The sequence below is a fragment of the Sitophilus oryzae genome, unplaced genomic scaffold, assembly GCF_002938485.1.
Source record: "Sitophilus oryzae breed Bouriz unplaced genomic scaffold, Soryzae_2.0 scaffold_2006_pilon_pilon, whole genome shotgun sequence".
NCBI lineage: Eukaryota > Metazoa > Arthropoda > Insecta > Coleoptera > Curculionidae > Sitophilus > Sitophilus oryzae.
Window position 1 is genome coordinate 5171366 of NW_022146732.1, and position 21951 is coordinate 5193316.

Below are 21951 nucleotides of genomic sequence, written 5' to 3' on the forward strand. Positions count from 1 at the left end.
TATTAGTAGTATTATTTTGGCTACGTAATCGTTATTTTTTGAAGAATTTTTATTAGATGGCGGAACAATACCAAAAAATTCAGCAAATTTATAAAAATCATTTAGCGATACTAAGCAGCTTCTGAACGACATTGTCTACAATGCTATATTATATAAATTCTAGCCAATATTGTAACATAATTCAACTATTATACAGAATAAAAAGAACTTTCTATATACTTAAATTATAGTAATGGGTAATGTAAATATTACTATACCATTCCCTTCGTGGTTTTATATATTATATTAACGTTTGTACAGCAAACTTCCTGTTAAGAAACCTTTAATAATTATATTATAATTATAATATGTATGTATGTTTGAATTTTTTGACAATTTTTTTATGAAATATTTTTATTTATTTAGTCTGTTTTATTTGTAATGATTGTTGAGTTTTAAAATTTAATTTATAAAAACGAAATTTACAGAGCGAGTCAACGATAGAGTAAAGTTCATTATTTAATTTCTTTTGAGAAGTACACAATTTAATATTATTTTTAATATACAGGGAGCTTCAAAAATGTAGCGGATATCAAATTTTTTTATTGCAAACTACATATTTTTGGTAACTCAACGCTTTTGCTATCTTATCTTTATTATTATCTTATCTTATTTATCTTTTATCTACCTTAAAGCTATCTGTAGGTATTCTTTAAAATAAGAGAATATCTAGTTATATGTATTTTTTATCTCATTATGGTGATACCATTTTTTATTCCTCTTGTTGCGTTTCTTAGGCTTTGTATGGAAAAGGCAAGGCTTATTGTCGTATATCATAATGAAGTCTGTCATAAATTGTCACCTAGAGTTTGGTCTGTTATTCACAAAACTCAGAACAGTTATTCACAGTAGTTTTATAATATGCGTAGTATACTTTATATTATACATTAATAAGTAATAGTCTAATATAATTATAATCTAATGTAACGATTATTGCCTTAAAAGAAAAAGTTTCAATCCTTCTTAATTTACAAAAAAACTTACCACGTATAGTATAAGTACCATTACATCATGATACCCAAAAAATCTTTGGTTGTACATAGAGATGCAATAAAGCAGACAACTAAAAAATGTTAGAAATACGTTGAAGAACATTTGCCATGCGTAGATTGTCTTCACTTGTCCACAAATATGGTATAAATCATAAAATATTTCATCTATATTTCTTATGATTGTTAAAACTGTTTCTGGTTCCACGTTTTTCGTTTGTGTCTTTTCAAAAATCTCAATTACATCAGTGTATAGTTCTTTGATCAACAGCAGTAAATTGGTGAGAAACAGAGTTATAATAACTTGATAATAGAATACAAAAACCTCAAATTCGAACCAGATTAGAATCATTATCCACATGTAACTCATGACACCTGTATATATCACAATCCACGTGATAATTTGACCTACTATGAACGTATAGATGAATGCAATAATAATGATCAAAGGTAAAAACTTTTTTCGTAATGTTTTCAAACGTTTTGCTCTGTTCAACATTTGATCAATTTTTGTTTCTACTTTGAGAAAATTTCTTACAAGTTCCCTCCATTCTGATTTCTTAAAAAACGAATTCAAAAGCCCATGTATCACTACTCCATGTCCAATAATAGTGGCTATTCCGTCCAATACACTGACTAATTGGACATTTGCAATTTTGTCAAAGTACCTGAATTTTTGCGTGGTAATCAATAAAGCACAAACTATCAGAGTTATTATCAAAACTAATAATTTAATTATATAAGTCACTTGTTTTCGAGAATTCGTGTTATATGGAGGTAGGATACCGAAGAATGCTACAAATTTGTAGAAATCCACTAAAGGTATCAAGTAGTTTCTTAATGGCATTTTAACGCTACTAACATTTTGATGTCAATTACATTATGTTCGCTATATAACGAAATTACCTGAACTTCTATTTACTTATTGCTTAAAGGTTTTTCTATGATTCATTATAGTAATTGTTGTTTTGTTGTTAATATTATTAACTCTTATAGTCATTTTTTCTATGTTTTTCATAGCATAATTGATGTGAACCTCTATAAATTGACTTTCCTAACTATACAGCCGAAAATAATAGGCTAATATAATTATACTCTAATGTAACGATTATTGCCTTAAAATAAAAAGTTTCAATCCTTCTTAATTCACAAAAAAACTTACCACGTAGAGTATAAGTACCGTTACATCATGATACCCAAAATATCTTTGGTTGTACATAGAGATACAATAAAGCAGACAACTAAAAAATGTAAGAAATACGTTGAAGAACATTTGCCATGCGTAGATTGTCTTCACTTGTCCACAAATATGGTATAAATCATAAAATATTTCATCTATATTTCTTATGATTGTCAAAACAGTTTCTGGTTCCACGTTTTTCGTTTGTGTCTTTTCAAAAATCTCAATTACATCAATGTATAGTTCTTGGATCAACAGCAGTAAATTGGTGAGAAACAAAGTTATAATAACTTGATAATAGAATACAAAAACCTCAGATTCGAACCAGATTAGAATCATTATCCACATGTTACTAATGACACCGGTATATATAACAATCCAAGTGATAATTTGACCTATTATGAACGTATAGATGAATGCAATAATAATGATCAAAGGTAAAAACTTTTTTCCTAATGTTTTCAAACGTTTTGCTCTGTTCAATATTTGATCAATTTTTGTTTCGACTTTACAAAAATTTCTTACAAGTTCCCTCCATTCTGATTTGTTATAAAATGAACTCAAAAGCCCATGCATCACTACTCCATGTCCAATAATAGTACCTATTCTATCAAATACTCTCACTAATTGGATATTTGCAATTTTGTCAAAGTATCTGAATTTTTGCGTGATACTCCATAAAGCGTAAACTGTCAGAGTTATTATCAAAACTAATAATTTAATTATATAAGTTACTTGTTTTCGAGAATTCGTGTTATATGGAGGTAAGATACCGAAAAATGCAACAAACTTGTAGAAATCCACTAAAGGTATCAAGTAGTTTCTGGATAACATTGTAACGGTACACTAACATTTTGATGCCAATTACATTATAAGCGCTATATTTATAATTAAATTACCTGAACTTCTATTTACTTATTACTAAATGTTATGATTAATTATAGTAATGGTTGTTTTGCTGTTAATATTATTAACTCTTATAACCATTTTTTTTTCATAGTATATTTAATACCTAAATATTCAGCCCTTTACTAACAAAAAAACTTACCACATAAAGTACAAGAAGCAGTATATCATTGGAGGAAAATATTCTTTGATCATACATGCATATGCAATACAGTAAGGCACTGAAAAACGATGTAAACACGTTATAAAACATTTGCCATCCATATATTTTCTTCACGTGTTTACAGATATTGTAAATTTCATAAAATACTTTATCTATATCTCTCACAATTTTTAAAATAATCTCCTGATCAATATTTTTCATCTCAATTTTCTCAAAAACCTCAATTAAATCTGTATAGAGTTCCTTAATCAAGAATAATAAGTTCGTAAAAAACAACGACATTAAAATGATGTAATAAAACAACAAAACTTCGTATTCAAACCAAAATAATATCGTCCAGAGTACAGATGTCGATGTATTTATAAGTTGATCCAACCACGTAAAAAATTGCAACAAAATCGAAGAACAGATGAAAACTATAATAAAAATCAGAACGGAAAATCTTTTTATTAACGTCTTCAACACCTTTTTCCTGTTCAACATTTTATCTATTATGTCTTCGGTGCGAATAAAATCATTCAAGAGCTTTTCCCATGCTGACTGTTTCAAAAATGAATTCAGCAATGCCTGAATTACCAGTCCATGTCCTATAACTGTTGCAGTTCCATCAATTGCCAGAAATAATTCCACATTTTGAATTGTAATAACGTGTTTGTATTTTTGTGTAATTTGTAAGTAAGTAAAAACGATAAAATAGCTTAGGATCACCAATAATTTGATGAAGTAGATTATTTCTTTTGTCGGATTGGTGTTATGTGGTGGTAAAATGCCAAAAAATGCCAGAAATTTGTAGAAATCGACTAAAGGTATCAAGTAACTCCGTTGTGACATTCTTAAGTACTTAACAAATACTAAAACAGCTAACTATGTCTGATGAAATTAAGCTTAAGTGTTTTTATTTATAAATACACAACTATTTTCGTAGTAGGTTTATTATAGTAATTGGGATTACTTTAATTTAAGTTAACTGTTGTTTCCGATAGTGTTCCTAGCGAGAATGAACTTCGACGAGTGCGCATCCAAAAGTGTTCTTATGCTTCTCGACGTCATCTTTGCGCTTAAATATACAGGGGACGTTAATAAGTAATAATAATAGTTAATAAACCCTAATTTTTATCTAATTTATACCTACCCTAACCTAACAAGAAAACTTACCACATAAAGTACAAGAAGCAGTATATCATTGGAGGAAAATATTCTTTGATCATACATGCATATACAATACAGTAAGGCGCTGAAAAACGATGTAAACACGTTATAAAACATTTGCCATCCATACATTTTCTTCACGTGTTTAGAGATATTGTAAATATCATAAAATACTTCATCTATATCTCTCACAATTTTTAAAATAATGTCCTGATCGTTATTTTTCACCTCAATTTTCTCAAAAACCTCAATTAAATCTGTATAGAGTTCCTTATCAAGAATAATAAGTTCGTGAAAAACAACGACGAAGTCATTAGTAATATTAACTTTACTTATGCATAAACAGTAAATAAACAATCGAAATATCATTAATCTAGACAAAGTGAATTAAAAAACATTAATTAATGAAATAAAGATGGTCCATAAAAAAATAAAAATTAGAATAAAGGAATACAGCAAAATAAAACACTAGTTCACTATAATACACAAAAACAATTTTATCACTGACGCACCATCCAATGAATGGTTTGGCAACCATGTTAGCATCATTAGCAGATAGTACTAACAAAGAGCTTAACAATAAATTACTACTGTATCTAGAGAAATAGGAACAGAACAAACAGAATACGTCTTTGTCAAAACTAACTGTCACAGTGACACGTGCCACACACGAATAAGGCTGTATCCCGTTGCAAAACCAGACAAACCAGACCGGTAAACTACGGTAAAGAGTGGTTCCTGAAATAGATCGGCTTGATACGGAACGGTTTGGTAAAATACCGGAAACGTCAAATGTTGACGTTTTCTAAATTTCAATACCTTTATTATAAAATGTATCTTTTATGCATTTTTAATGTACCTATTCTCTGCTTTTACGTTTGCTTTCCAAGTTTGTCCTTGATTTCACTTGTTTTCGTGTTTTACCTGTTTTTTTTGTGTTATTTATGATTATATTATAAAGTTTATAACGTTTAGGCCACTTTTCATATTCGAACGAAGGTGCGAATCTTAACAATGTGCACTACTGGTCCAAATCTACCCTCGATGAAAGTAGTTTAGCACCAAGAACGTTGGTCGGTAAATGTTTACGCAGGAATTCTAGAATGGCGAACGACTGGACTTTTTTAATTATCTGAATGAAATGAACTATTCATAATTTCTAAAAATTAATTGCCAATTTTGTTAGGGGATCCATCATGATGAAATTGCATTTGTTGCATTCAGCATGAATGCAGTTGTACGAGGCATGGTTTTTAAGTAAGTACCGTTTTGGAATTAAAAAAAACGTGCAAAGATATCGCAATAATTTTATTTTTACATGAAAGCCTGTACCTTAATCTACTTTTCTACATAATTTCCGTGAATATTGAGGCACTTGTCATAACGTGGCACCAGTTTTTCAATACCCTCCTCATAAAATTCTGCCGCCTGACTGGTTAACCACTGTATCACAACTCTTTTGACTTCGTTATCGTCTTGAAGACGCTGACCGCCAAGGTGTTATTTCAAGTGCAGGAATAAATGGTAGTCACTGGGCGCCAGATCAGGGCTGTATGGAGGATGATCTAGAGTTTCCCAATTAAAAGATTTGATGAGATCTTTGGTCCGATTAGCCACATGTGGACGGGCATTGTCATGCAGCAAAACAATACCCTTACTCAACTTGCCACATCTTTTGTTTTGGATTGCACGGCGCAGATTGTTCAATGTCTCACAATAAGATGCTGCATTGATTGTCTCATTGCGAGGCAAAAACTCCACTAGCAATACTCCTTTTCTGTCCCAAAAAACTGTGCACATGATTTTCCGGGCAGAAATTGTTTGCTTAAACTTCACTCTTTTGGGTGATGATGAATGTCGCCATTCCATGGACTGTTGTTTCGATTCTGGTGTGACGTAGGCCACCCATGTTTCGTCACCAGTAACAATTTTGCCTAAAAAATCTTCACCTTCATTGTAGTACTGCTCAAGGAAAGTCAATGCACTGCTTAAACGTTGGGTTTTGTGCAAATCCGTCAACATTTTCGGAACCCAACGTGAACACAATTTCCGGTAATTCAAGTTCTCGGTCACAATGCGATACAAAACACTACGAGAAAATTGAGGAAAGTAGTCGCACAATGATGAAATTGTAAAACGTCTGTTTTCTTTCACCTTTTCGTAAACTTTCTGCACCAAATCTTCATTAACGACCGAAGGACGCCCACTCCGTTCTTCATCATGCACATTTGTGCGGCCATCTTTAAATGCTCTCACCCATTTCCTTACCATTCCATCACTCATAATGTTTGTAACGACTTTTCTGTCGTTACCCAACTAGAATGAAAAAAGAATCCGTTGCTCAGGGTTAGAGGAAAGCTGGGTTCGTAGGTAAGGCTTCTGACTCACAGTGACTTTCTAATGTTGTTAAATATTAAAATAAAAAATGATAATATATAGGTTGCAGAGATTTTAATATTGATGTTAAGAATTCAAATAGGTATGGTCAAAGACAGTGAAAAGGGCGCCACTTACTTTGTTTATAAGAGTGGTAAAGTAAGAAACCAAAAAGAAAAATACGATATCACAACATAGCTAAAATAAAGTAATCAACAACATTAAGGGTCTATTATGTTTATTAGGAATAAAAGTCAGGAATAACTATCCTACATTAAACATTTATTGAAAACAAACACAAGTATCATCAATTAGTCACAGTGATCCCAATAAAACCGCAAGTTATTTTAAATAGATTCGAATTTTTGAACTAAGTAAGCTACTTAATATAAAAACCGGTGAAATTTATGTATGTCTCAATACGATGATGTTTCGAAACATGTCGTGTACAAAAACCTTTAAAATACGTGTTAATAATTTCCATATAAAATATCATAGCTAAGTAAGAGTGTACTGTACGAATCAAATTATAACTTATAACGTTAAATAAAAAATAATTTTGACTACAATATGTGGGATAAATAGTGATAATTTACCAGGTTATTAAATCTGTTGTCTCAAAAATTATAAAATAAAAGCGTACTTTGTGTATCAAACTTAAGACTTATCTGTATATAGTTTCTTATGATGTAAATAGGTAGTTAGGTATTCTCCAGACTAACAGAAGTGGATGCAGATGACTATGGCAGGAGAAGTCTTCGATATCAGCCAAAAGAACGATTGTAATGTCAGGAACACTGTCTTAAGGTCTGCATAGGTCCATACAAAATGAAAGTGGGTGAAACATACAATAATTACTGCATATCATGTGGTAATTACTGAGTACCATGTGGTAGTTACTGAGTACCATGTGGTAGTTACTGAGTACCATGTGGTAGTTACTGGTCTGAAAATCAGCTTTACATAAATATATTCAAACCATATGCCGATCCAAACCAGTAATTAAATACTCAAATAAACGAAATAACAAACGGAAATAAGGTGATCATTCCAAGAAGAAACCAAACAAATACGATCTATACTCTGGATTGCATACTTTTCAAGGTTTTCAAATTTCCAAATCGGATACCCATGCAATCGAAATGTGGATTCAGAGTGCTTTTCACTGGAAAATTTGTCGGACGCCGAAACACGCGTCTTCTTCAGATCCAAATTCCCAGAAAAAAAACCTTCTTCTCAGTTTCAGAAACGAAAACAAAAAACCCTTTTCACCACAGACAAGTGAAATGCAATTAAAGAAGTTTGGCATATAGCGAATAGATGGCGAGAATATACAAGACAAATGAACTGTAATAAATGAAGTTTGACATCTAGCGAATAGATGCGCTAATAAAAATTAAATATCGAAACAAGTGAGCTGTAACAAATGGAGTTTGGCATCTTTGGCATCTAGCAAATAGATGGCGCCAATACTAAGAAATTTAAATAAAAATAGATTTTTAAATTCAATTTTATTAAAGGGAATAAAAAATGCTACATGTTTTGTCCGTAAACTTCACAGATCTCACGATGAATATCGATCGGTTTTACGCCTTTAGCACTAAGAAATCGTATGACAGCCCGTACTTCACAATCAGCGGGGCTCACGATTGTCGGAGGCTTCTTAAACACTCAATAAACAACATATACAATGAAGAATCAGACTGTACTGGCGTCTGTGCATAGACAAGAGATGTAGGTAACCAGCGCGCATGCGCGGAACGCCGACCGTAGCGCTGCGGCGGCGGAATCGCAAAACGGTACTTACTTAAAAGACATGCCTCGTAGTTGAGGCAGTGGTGCCGCTTATTTTGCTATGAATGTGTGGGGCTTCTTGGATACAACTTACTTTAGTAGATAGAGATGCCGGAGCGGCATATTTCCATGGCTAAAGTAGTTTAGCACCAAGGAATTCTAGAATGGATTTTTATCGGATTCAATATGCCTGGGTTTTAATTTATGGAGTCGAATCAAGAACGAACATGGATAAATAAAAATTAAATGGTATTAAAATGAAACTAAAATATATCTTTTGATATTTTGACCTAACCAATTTACCTCTTTTTGTTTTCTAGCCTACTACGATAATTTTTAGACCATATAATCCTAAGCGACAGCCTAACATGATTTGTTCTCTTAATATCTCCGGTTAAAGAGAAGATAGAAAGTTGCGGTTTGCGCTGATATTTTGGAAATGTTGTGCTCTATTTAACTGTGCAAAGAGAAATATAGCCTCCTATTTAATTTTTTTACGCAAAAGTGCAATATCTGTTATGATGTCAAACAGCGCTCTCTAGCTACCACGAAAAAAATTGTGGAAACAAAATTTATACTGGAGATCATTAAGGAAGAAAGGCTCTTTTAAACGAGCTCTTTTACCTTTACTGCCTATACTTGTATTCATTTAAAACTTCCCAATATGGCGGACTTCAGTATGGGAGGCTTAAAAAACGAAAATCTCTAGACTGGAATCGACTGTAGTTCAAATCGTTCAAATTGATAATCTGTGGTAAATCCAATTGAACTCTGACACTTGGCTGACATTGACGTTTACGGTTCCTTTTTCTAATTCTACTTGATTTTGTTCTTTGTGCAGAAAGTTGTGTAACCTGCAGTACTAATTATATAGTTATAAGTTATAAATAATCTTTTCACCGATCAAGAACTGAGGAATAGGCTGGAAGATATTCAAAATACGTAAAACGCTTAATAACGTATTCAAACAGCGTTGACTCGTCCACAAATTGTAAAAACAAAATTAGTCCAGATGTTTGTAAAAAGGTCTCTAATTATTTGAGAAGTTTCCTGCGTATCAGTAATTTTCAGGTTTGTAAATATGTATATGATAATAAATAGATTAAAACTTATATTTCAGGAAACAGCGCGGGCATTACAGATTGTTGTAAATCAATTTTAAAATATAAAGAAGGTTTAAAACAGGTTTAAAAGTTGAGTTAGTAGAGAAGACTTAAATAAGGTAATGTTGGTAATGGGACCAAAGTTCAAATAACACTTGAAATATATAATATGTACAATAATTGTAAGTAGTTTTTATGAATCTGTTTGATATCTATTGCATTGTTTTTATATATTTCTTGAAATATATATTTTTTTACTTTACAGGATGCACAAAGAATAATAAAAAATACAGTTACTCACTAAAAGCACTTAAGGTTTGTAATAGATGTAGTTAGAATATCAAACACCAAACCAAACCAAAAATTATGTTTTATTTTACTGGTATTCCTCGCATTTGAAAGGAAAGTAATTTCATAAATAAGCAGGACATTGTATAGTACACCCTATATTAATAATTCTTTTTTATCCTATACTTGTTAGTTGACACATTACTTACTAGGTATAAAATTTAGTACTGATTCCAAACCTATAGTTGTGGTTGTGACATATTCTGATGTGTTTCTGGCAATTTAAAATAAGTTAATATTTAAACAAACATTTCTGGCTTTCCTGACAGGAGTGTCATAACATATTTAATAAAGGTATGTGGATAATGTTCTGATTATTACAGTTTGCATGGATGTTTTTGTATGTTGTTATTTTTAATAAAGTATATTTAATGAGTTTTTGAGTATGTCTTTTTCCCTCAGAGGATTGTGTTCTAAACTTTATATATAAATTTTCATAAATTATATCTACAAAATTTATTACCTTATAACTTTTTGCTAAAGACTTTGTAGTTGAAACAGTTTAACAGTATATAAAAGAACTATTTAAATAAGATGTTTGAAAATATGTAGCTGTTTTTGCACACATCAATTCAATTTGTGATTAACTGTACTGAAATAAAAACAAATTAAGAGAAATGAGGTAATCTATAAACTATAACATGAAACGAATCATCCTATTTCCAAGTCTTCTATTAATTTCACTTATTAAACAGCTATAATTATTCAATAATCTTGATAATTTAGAACTCTCAGATATCGTCAAAACATGAAAACAAAGATTCACTTCCTATAGTTCTTACGTCCCTTTAACTGAAATATAAGAAACAGGGGAGTTAATATTCTCACTGAGAAAGTTTATAAAATACCTTTAAGTAAAATCTCTTCGAATCTGCTGTAAAATACCTTTATTCTTATTAAATAATTTCAATAATCTATGTTTTATTTATGACAACCACCTAATAACCTAACTTTAACGTCAACTTGACAATCCTGAAAAATGTTATTGTTAACCAAAGACTAAATCAATTTCTTAATTCGCTAACGCCAACTTATTTTTCATTAAAAAAAAATTACCAATTTTCCTAACTAGGTCGGCCATATTGATGAACTTTTAAAAGAATTGTACTATACCTTCATTGCTTTTGGATGTAAATACAAAATATTATAACAAATTTTAGAAATTAAATGAGAATTTCACTCGAACTTCCAATATATTTGCTTGATTTCTCTTTCTCTTACATAAATGACATTGATTGACAAACAAAACCAGAAAAATCAGCCTTCTCGCGGTGGTTAGTTTGGTGACAGTCATGGTGACAGTTATAACCGAATTTTTCAGGAACCGTGTTCCGTAATAAGAAAACTTTCAGGAAACCGATAGAAACTGAACATAAAACCATAACCAAGGTAAGCAACGGAATACACCCTTGGACTTGGTCCGACATACAAAATTTCATTTAAATCGGGCAATTTTTTGATCTGATTCATTGATGATAAAGTTTCGTAGGCACGAAAGGTTGTCAAAATACCATAAAAAGATGGGGGGCTCTTAGAGCCTCATCTATATTCAGAGTTTCAGCCCCCTAGCTCACATAGAAATCATAATAAAGATCAAAAAGTTAACGTAACCACTTTTCCTCTCGCGTCTCGTGTGTCGCGGCCTTCAATTTTTACTCCCATCGCGCGAAAAGAAGTTTCATCACTTCAACAAGTATAAACTAAGGCTTCACAAGAGCTGTGCAAGACTAAGACCAAAGACTTTATAAAGATAGACCGAACATCTCATTCATAAATACTCGTTGGTAGTGTATCAAACATTCCAATGTGTCAAACAAGGACAGAAGAGACAGAGAAGTCTAAAATTTCCGACCCCGGCAACTAGGCGCATTTGGATTGTTCTAATGGCCAGTGGCGTATCGTTTTTTGGAACGAATTTAATTAGTAAAGTAAAAGTAAAGTAATTAGTAAAATTTTTACTCCATATTAATATACTACATTAACACTTTTTCGTCAGATGAGTTTTGTTATAAGGTCTAATATAATAATACAATTAATATCCCAAATATACTTATGTTGAAACGTTAGTAGTTTTCGAAAATCGCTGCAACGTCGATTTTCAATTTAAACTTTCAGTTACTTCTATATAAACTTTCAGTTACTTTTGAATATTTACAGGGTAACTCAGGCTTCCGAAACAGTTCTATATTAGATTTGTGGTTGGTGACTTTTCTTTCAATTTTTTTTCAGAATATGGAGGCATTTAGGTACATTTTATACATTTTTGTAAACATATATGGCCGGAACATATTTTCAAACCAAAGTTGTAGATTTGCCATTAAATTTCCATTCCCGAAATACCTAGGGTTGCCACTTGTCCTTTTTTGAAAAGGACAGTCCTTTTTTGGAATAACTTGTCCTTTTGACTTTTATTGACTTAAAAAGTGATTTTTATTTACGCATTTTCCCTTAGAAAATTACCTACAGCAAACAGAAATATTCTTTTCGCCCAAATTTAATTAGGAATGTTATAAAACTTAACTTATAAATAAATTTTTCTTGTTTAGAATAGGCAACATTAATTAGAACTTCCCGTTTAATCTCAAATGATAGTTTAGGTTTTAGTTTTACCTTTTTTATCTTAAAAAGAACTTTTCAAAATTAGTACCTAATTAGTAACGATTTAGTTAGTTCGCAATCGATAGCTTCCTGTGAAGTACTGTGTAATAGTTGTTTAATCTTTTATTATTAATAACTTCCTATACCTAAAATTAATATTTAATGAGAAAATTGTGTTTTTTTTGAAAATATAAGACAAGATTTGACTTTCGGTCTTCTTCTTGTATTATGATGGCTCTGATACGAGGCAATTTCCTTTTAGTCTCGCAATAGAAGGCATTTATTATTAAAAGTATAAAATCTGTGTGCTACAGTATGGGATTTCTGTCGCATAATAATGAATACCTATTACGTTTATTTACAAATCCATTACTTTTAAAGGTAGCTTCATCAGAAAATCAAATTTTAGTTAAATGTCCTAATCTTCATGAACTGTATTAAGCATATGTATTGCGGTTTGAATCACCCTGTATGTTGACAAAAATATTTTGAAAATGTGCGTTACAATGGCCCCCATCTTATGTAAAAAATTGAAATAAAAATCACAAACCAAAAACGTAATAGGTAAAAAGCTTTTTTGGAGGCCTGGGTCACTCTCTATATAGGTATGTATAAAACTAGTAGCCTAAGAATTATTTACAGTTCATCCCATTCTAAAAAAAGTTAAACACACCGTACAAATAACTCTTGGAAGATGTATTTGTACGGTGGTAAAAAATTGTCTAAACAAGGCCGAATGGGCAGATATAATAAAGCAATAAAATGTAAAAAAGGACGGGTAAACACCTATGTTTATTTATTGAGCAAAATTTCTTTAGAATATAATGGTCATTATATACGATATGACCAAAATAGGACGCAATTTTAAGAAAAAAATCTCACTTTCTGGCCTATAATAAAGTTTCAAATGTAACGTTTATATTCAAATTTGTTATGATCTACAACAGTTAGGTAGTAATTGAGACGAATTATAATTCAATTACCGGCTACTACGTTCTTGTTTCAGTAGATCAAAATTCAACAAATATAATTAGAAATTATTTTAATTGTGAGAGGCTCCCTTGTGGGACGCCTATGTACGATTACGGCACGGCGGAAACAATACCTACCTGTGGAAAGACAAATTCGGGTAATTTGAGCTTATTTGTTCACACATTTGACACTGTCGTACCATATTGAAAATTCGCAGATTCAAAAGTACGTTAAACAAAAACAAAAACTACTGAAAAACACTGAAAAGTTCACTTTGGACTTGATTCCGACTTCAAACACACCGTAAGCTAAACGTAGTACGCTATAACGGACCAAGGGCCGTCGCGAGGGGTGGTGGGACGGACGGCTCATTTCATTCTGGAAGACTAGCAGCGACGTTGCCAATAGTTCTAGACGTTTCAGCACATTAAACAGTAAACATGTCCTTTAATAGTAACGCATATATCCTCTGGTTAATAACATATTATAACGCATGCTTCTTTAAAAATAAACTATTAATTTAATTAAGAAATTGTGATTTATTGATATCCGGTGAAGGTTTTAAAGTAACCTTTTCTGCAAATCAAACTAAGTAGATAGGCGCAAATTTGATATGTGGCAATGTCGCCTTCTCTATCTCAGTTGGTTTTTACAGTACATCGTCAACCTCCGAATGTTTGATCGGGTTAAAATGCATAATGTGATATCTGTTTTTCATAAATCTATGACTAAGACCAAGGAATTCTTGGTTCTGTCACAATTAAATTAAACGCAAAATATACTTACCGAGTAAATAAATACAAAGACCAAGTCACTCACTCGACCCAAAGAAGTGTTATAAATATAGAGACAGTATCCCAAACCAAAACAAAATGTGGAGCATAGATTCAGCAACATTTGCAAAGAAAACATCGACCTAAAATACTTGCTAATAATATACAGATCGTAAAACAACTTGTCCACGTTTCTTAACAACTCCTTCATCAATTTTATATCAGTATCCATTAATTCAAGCTGCGTTAGTATATCTGTTACATTCAAGTACTGGTTCCTAATCAATGATAGCAGATTATATATAAAAAAGATAGTTATTAGCGCGTAGTAAAACGTGATCAATTGGTACTCCATAGAAAAAAACACGTAGGACACGTAATACTCTTTAAAAACTCGCTTAAACCTGTCAATCCATGTGAGACATCCGAGAAATAGCAGAAACCAGTACGTCAAAGTTATGGATGTAAGAACTAGAACTCCTTTGTTTGTATTTTTCCTGTTTTTCTGTATTAAAATTTTATTTGTCTCGACATCGAGTGTAGAAAAAGTTCTCAAAAATATCTCCCACTGTGATCTTTTGCAGTATGACGTCAGAATAATTGCTATTACTAAAATGTGACCTGTAACTATCGTCGAACTGTCCATAAAGAGGTAGAAAATTTTATTTTCTATTTCGCCGGGTATATCTGTTTTTTTGTACACCGATATTACACAATCTATAAAAAGATACGACAATAACGTTACAACTTGACATTTGTAATATTTTTTATACACCAGACATTGTTTTTTGAAGCTATAAGGTGGGATTATACCCAAAAACATTAAATACTTCGAAAAAGTTAGTAGAGATACCGTATTGAAAAATGTCTTCATTATTCTAACATGTATATTATTCACTACACTCTATTTTCCGACAATTAGGTATAATGAATTATTGTAGTAATTGGATGTGTTTGTGGTCAGAATTTATAAATTACCTACTAGCGATAAAATAAGTACGTCATATTTATTCAAGTCAGTGTCTATTAAAACTTATACAGGGTGTCCCACTTAGGCTGGATACAAGCCAATATCTTAGTTATTTGTTGAGCGATCTTTTTCATTTTTCGCAGGACGCTGTATGGCTATAAGATGTACAGGGTGGGTCAAATCCGACGCTTTTAAATGGAAACACCCTTTTCTATAGGAGATAGACGAAAACTAATACCGGTGTCTGGAGCTCAGTTTTCATCAAAAACATGATGGTGAAAACCGCACATCAGTATCTGTTACCGTTTCGGAATTACGGGATGTTTTTCAAACATGTGCATTTTTAACAAATCCCTGTAACTTTTTTGCTATGGAAAATTTTGTATTTCTATGAAAACATTTCCAAAGCACCTTTTCACGTAGAATTTAATGGTTTAAGTATATTTTTTTTTTAAATTAATAATTTAAGAGTTATCAACAGAAAAATTGATTTTTTATTTGGGGCACCCTCTATATTTTTAATTAACTGAAAAGAATTTAAAATTACCTTTCCAAAAATATAGCACACTTGATATTTTAGACACCTACTTAGAACAAAAATACCTCATGAAACAAAAAATATTACACTAAGAACTGACAGATATACTTACAGAATAAATGACTACAAACACCATATCAATCACTTCAGTCAGCGAACTGTTATAAACATAAATGCAGTACCCCAAGCCGAAACAAAACGTAGCACTGAGGTTCAGAAACATTTGCAAAGAAAAAATCGACCTAAAGTACTTGCTGACCATATACAAATCATAAAACATTCTATCCACGTTTCTTAACAATCCCCTCATCAATCCGACATCACTCTTCATTATGTCAACCTGTTTTAGTATATCTGAGATATTAAAATACTGGTTTCTGATTAGTAATAGAAGGTTATAAATGAAATAACTTATTATTAGCACGTAATAGAATGTTATCAGTTGGTATTCCATTGAGATAAGCATAAATGAGAGGTAATGTTCCTTAAAAAGCAATTTGAACCGGTCAATCCATCTCAAAGCTCCAAGAACGAATACAAACCAGTACATCAAAGTTATGGCTAATAAAGCCAGAGCTCCTTTTCTAGATTTCTTTGTGTTTTTGTGTATTAATACATTATTCGTGTCTACATCAATTTTAGATAAACTTCTCAGAAACATCTCCCACTCCGATCTTTTACAGTATGAACTCAAAACGGTTGATATAACCAAAATATGGCCTATAACAACAGCCGAGCCATCCATAAGCTGGTATAAGAACCTATGTTCTATGTCATTTGGTGCTTCTGTTTTTTGGTAAATCGACACAATACAATCTATGATCAGAAACAACGATAATATCACAACTTGGCATTTGTAATATTTTTCGTACACCAAACGTTCTTGTTGGAAACTATAGGGTTTGAGCTATAGGAATTATGCCCAAAAACATGACGTATTTTGAAAAAGTTACTAGAGATATGGTACTAAAAAATATGTTTATCATTCTTGCATGTTTTCAGTACACTCTGCTTTCGAACAAATTAAGTGTAATGAAAAGTAACTGGATGAGTTTGTGGACATTATTTGTAAACAAATTGCATCAAAATGAAAGCGTTATTTAATCTATTAAAGCTCAAACATACAAACAATTTCCTCATAATTACATATAATTACAATTAAGTATATTAATAATGTCATAAGCAATATGTTTGAATTTAAAGCAATATGTTTGAAAAAAAAAATTTAAAAAAATATTTAATTGAAATTAAAGTAATAAAACACAAAAGTAGATATACCAGGTGTTTTTCAAATGCAAACCATATCTATTTTTCAGATAGGAAAACGAAATTTTGTACGTTAGTATACAGGGTTATTCATCTCATTCGACTCAATGAGTATTGTAGCCAAATGATTAGATTTTTGGAAACTGTGACTGGACTACTAAAGCCATTAAATTAAAATTATTTTTAAAAAGTACAGAATGTCCCAAATTAATAAAAAATTTCGAAGTTGCATTTCTTTTAGTTTCTGCGATTAAAATAAAGGTAATTTAGGCTTTTTACCGCACTTTTGAAATATTTGCAATTTTGTGAAAATACAGTAACTATAATTTTAATACTTCCTTTCTCTAGGCATATTTAAGTTTTTAAAACCAAATATTATACTGAAGTTTTTCTATTTATTAAATTTTGTGTTGCATAAAAATAATACTACCTTATACAGGGTGTCTAAAAGTTTATTTTAAATAATTACTAGCTTTAAACGGCAACAACAAACAACGCTTTATTGTGCAAAAAGCCAAAACAGCTTCATCAAGCACCAACAAAGCACTCACAAAACAAACAAAAGCACAAAAAATATATACAAACAACAAAAAATACACAACACAAATCATACAATTCAAAAAAAATTAAGTCATTAAAATTACAAAACATGGACAATTGCAGAACAGTAAGCAGTAAATAGATATAATTAATATATTTTTTTATATAATAGATATAACTTTAAAAGTTATAAAATATTAAATACTTGACCTTTGACCAGTGTGTGAGATGATCAAAATTTTAAAATTCAAAATTGTTCATAATTAAACATCAACAAAAAAGTCGTTTACCGCATATAGGCAGATATAATATATAAGGCAGATGATTGTACATTTTTTTTGCGTTGTACAGTATTGAACCTTTAACTAGTTCTGAGCTCGGGGTTGGCAGATAAAGATCGTGCTCCGCATTCCTAAGTGGATAGTTATGAGATGGCCTTTCGGGAATAGCAGATATGTGCTTGCGGATTAAGCAAACGGATTCAAAAATGAATAAAGCGGGAAGAGCCAATATTTTTAAATTTTTAAAGAAATTCTGGCAGTGAGTTCTACTGTTCAGTCCCTAAATATCGAACTGCTCTCTTTTGAAGTCTGAAAATGCGATCAAAATTTTTTGCGCAGCAAATACCCCAGCAATTTCACAGAGTCCACGACGTCAATAGTGGTGTTATTAAGTACAAAGGGTTGTATAGTACGAGGCAATAACTTCTTTAATTTAAACGGAACACCCATATTTTACGCGAATCAGATGCACAATTTAATTGTCTATCAAATTTTATTATACCATTTTTTGCATATCTCTTCAAGTTTTCGTAGAAAATGCATTTTATTATAATTTAGACCTTATTTATCAATATACTCATGGAATATTGACATTTCAAATTATTTTTTAAGACATAACACATTTTCAAAGAGTACCAGTACCAGTTTTTTTTTTGTAAACAAATGGTCTAGAAGTATTGGCGTTTTCAACATCTGTATATTTTGTTAATATGTTAGGTACTTAAAAAAAAATCTAAAATGTAAATATTCCATGGGTATACAGGGTGGCCCATCGAAAACGTTCCGCAAGGCATAACGGCCAGGGTAATTTTTTTTTCAGGAAATCCAAAAACACGTCAATTTTGTTTGTGAGGGGGACAACTTTTGCCCCAAAAATGATTGCAAAATCTTCAACCCTCTAAGCGGGGGTGTCATCCCCCAACTTTTTTCAAATGGGAAGGGGGGTCAAGTGGCGCCGCAATGAAAAAAACTTTCTATTCTCTATATTTCCCCGCTTCGATTTTGAAAATCGGTAGAGTCATTGAGAAAATATGAAGAATTGAAATTTGAAAAGTTTATTTAAACATTTATCAGAGTAAATGATAAGGATAAATTCCTTCGACCAATTTGCTGTTTTTTCTTATTATTTCTAGATGTTTGCGCATTTTTTCACTTGCCACAAGGTTGAACAACCAGGTGCGGTAATTGCTAGATAGCTGTTTTGTGACTTGTGCGTTCAAGTTCTTCTCAATATCGTTAAACTTTTTAACAATTATGGTGTACTCACTTGCAGAAAAAGTAGAAATAATCGAACTTTATTTTAAAAATAATGAATGTGGCAATCGGTTTGCGCAGATATTCAATGAACGCCATCCTGACAAACATTTTTATGGCAAATTTGTTCGCGAGTTAGTAGCAAAATTTCGCGAAACTGGTTCCGTTATGAATAAAAAGAGGCAGAGGGAAAATTCTGTAGTAAATGAAATTATGGAGGTATTCGTATTGCACCAAGTTGCCATGGATAGTACGCTGAGTATCTACAAGAAAATTAGCCAATGAGACCGGCGTGAATCGTACAAGTGTCCAAAGGATATTAAAAAAACACAAGTTCCACCAGTACAAAATTCAGTTGGTACAAGAACTCAACGAAGACGATTTTGATCGTCGAGGGCTGGTATTTTTGGAAATTCTATTGTGGGTCTTTAACGATATTGAGACCGCACCTGATCGTTCAACCTTGTGGCAAGTGAAAAAATGCGTATACATCTAGAAATAATAAGAAAACACAGCAAATTGGTCGAAGGAATTTATCCTTATAATTTACTCTGATAACTGTTTAAATAAACTTTTAAAATTTCAATCCTTCATATGTTCTCAATAACTTGACCGATTTTCAAAAACGAAGCGGGGAAATATAGAGAATAGAAAGCTCTTTTCATTGCGGCGCCACTTGACCCCCCTTCCCATTTGAAAAAAGTTGGGGGATGACACAACCACTTAGAGGGTTGAAGATTTTGCAAGCATTTTTGGGGCAAAAGTTGTCCCCCTCACAAACAAAATTAACGTGTTTTTGAATTTTTTGAAAAAAAAATATCCTGTCCGTTATGCCTTGCGGAACGTTTTCGATGGACCACCCTGTATTGATAAATGAGGTCTACATTATAAGAAAATGTATTTTCTACAAAAACTTAAAGAAATAGGTAAATAATGGTACAATACAATTTGAGAGACAATTAAATTGTGCATCGGATTCTTGTAAAATATACAGGGTGTTTCATTTGAATTAAACAAGTTATTGCCGTTTAAAGCTAGCAATTATTTAATATAAATTTTTAGACACTCTGTATAAGGTGGTATTATTTTTATTATTGCAACACGAAATTTAGTAAATAGAAAAACTTCAGAACAATACTTGGTTTTGAAAACTTAAATACGTCTAGAAAAAAGAAGCAGTAAAATTGTTACTGCATTTTCACAAAATCGTAAATTTTTCAAAAACGGTAAGATTAAAGTGCGGTAAACCTTAATCAAATTTGTCTTTATTTTAATCGCAGAAACTTAAAATGTAATAATATACAGGGTGTTCCATTTAAAAAAAAATACAACTTTGATATTTTTTTATTTATTTGGGACACTCTGTACTTTTTAAAAATAATTTTAATTTATGATTTTAGTAGTCCTCCAATGATCCTTTAATTTTTTTATGACCGTCAATATATTATTATAAACTTACCGAATATAAGGTGGAAAAAACTACAGAAACAACTGTGATTGAAGCCAGATGCGCCAAGTACACCGAATAAAAATGCGCAAACACAAACGAAGAAATAACATTCATCAGCATCTGGACAGAATAAATCGATTTAAAGATATTTCCAGTACTGTAAATATCAAAAAACAAGTCATCCACGTTCTGGATAATCCCAAATATTTCTTCTTTGTTTAAATCAACTGTTTCAATCTGATTTAGAACTAATATTATATTAGCATATTGATTTCTGACCATCAGTGTCAATTGTGTCATGTTAAAACTCGATATCAAAATGCCATAATACACGACCAGCGAGTATAGAGCCCACAACATCTGCATTTCTAAAATTCTATCTTTATACAGCCTCTTAAAGTATGCTTTATAGGATACGTATTCGGTCAGAACCATACAACAGAAAACCACTGATATAGATGTCAAGATTATTACAGGCTTTCTCGTATTTTCTTTCTCGATTTTCAATAGTTTTTCCATCTTATCTTCAACTGAAATGATTCCTTTGAAGAGCGCTTCAAACAAATATCTTTTAAAGTAAGAGTTTAGAATAATAAATACAAACAATGTGTATCCGTTGATACGGTTTACTGCAATCAAAAATTGTTGAAACCATTCCATTCTTGAATAATTTGCTTGATTGAATCTTTCGTAAGTTGATACGATACAATTTAGTGATACAAACAAAGTCAAAAGAAAAATTTTGAATTTATAAAATGACATAGAGATCAACACACGTTTTTTGAAGTCGTAAGGTGGTAAGATTCCGCAGAACATACAGTATTTTGAATAAACTATCATAGACACTGAACTAAGCATTATTGAAGTGGATAGTACCAAGCGAAACTGAAGTATAATGGTAATTTGTGTAATGTTGTATGAACAGAGCAATTATTGAGCTTATGTATTGGTCGTTTTTTTTTTCTAAAAGCTTTTAGTCGTATTTCAATATTAATTCGTTATTCTTCCAGCAATGAATGTGTTGTGTGAATTATTGTATGAAATAAATAATACCGTATGATCGAAAAAAACGGCGTCAGTGATGGCTATGAAATAAAGATCGCTGTCATTTTATATATGTTTGTAAAATTACATGGGGAATGCCACTTCCTCTAGCACACCTGCGATTAACTGTCATTAGTTGACAAAGAGCTTACAGAAACACTTATAACCGACAAAGGCTTGCGTCAAGGTTATTGCATCTCCCCTACTCTCTTTAAAAT

At 31.4% G+C, this 21951-nt stretch overlaps 2 protein-coding genes across 2 annotated transcripts in view; one reads left to right on the forward strand and one right to left on the reverse strand.

Moving 5' to 3' along the window:
• LOC115883866 overlaps window positions 1-16251 on the reverse strand; it is a 45821-nt gene extending 29570 nt beyond the window's left edge. The window contains exon 1 of the mRNA XM_030902280.1: window positions 16011-16251. Coding sequence (XP_030758140.1) covers window positions 16011-16229 — 219 coding nt within the window. The 5' untranslated portion in view covers window positions 16230-16251. The remainder of the gene's footprint in view (window positions 1-16010) is intronic.
• Window positions 1-21951, forward strand: part of LOC115883864 (homeobox protein Hox-A1) — a 156545-nt gene that overhangs the window by 116822 nt on the left and 17772 nt on the right. The window lies entirely within an intron of this gene.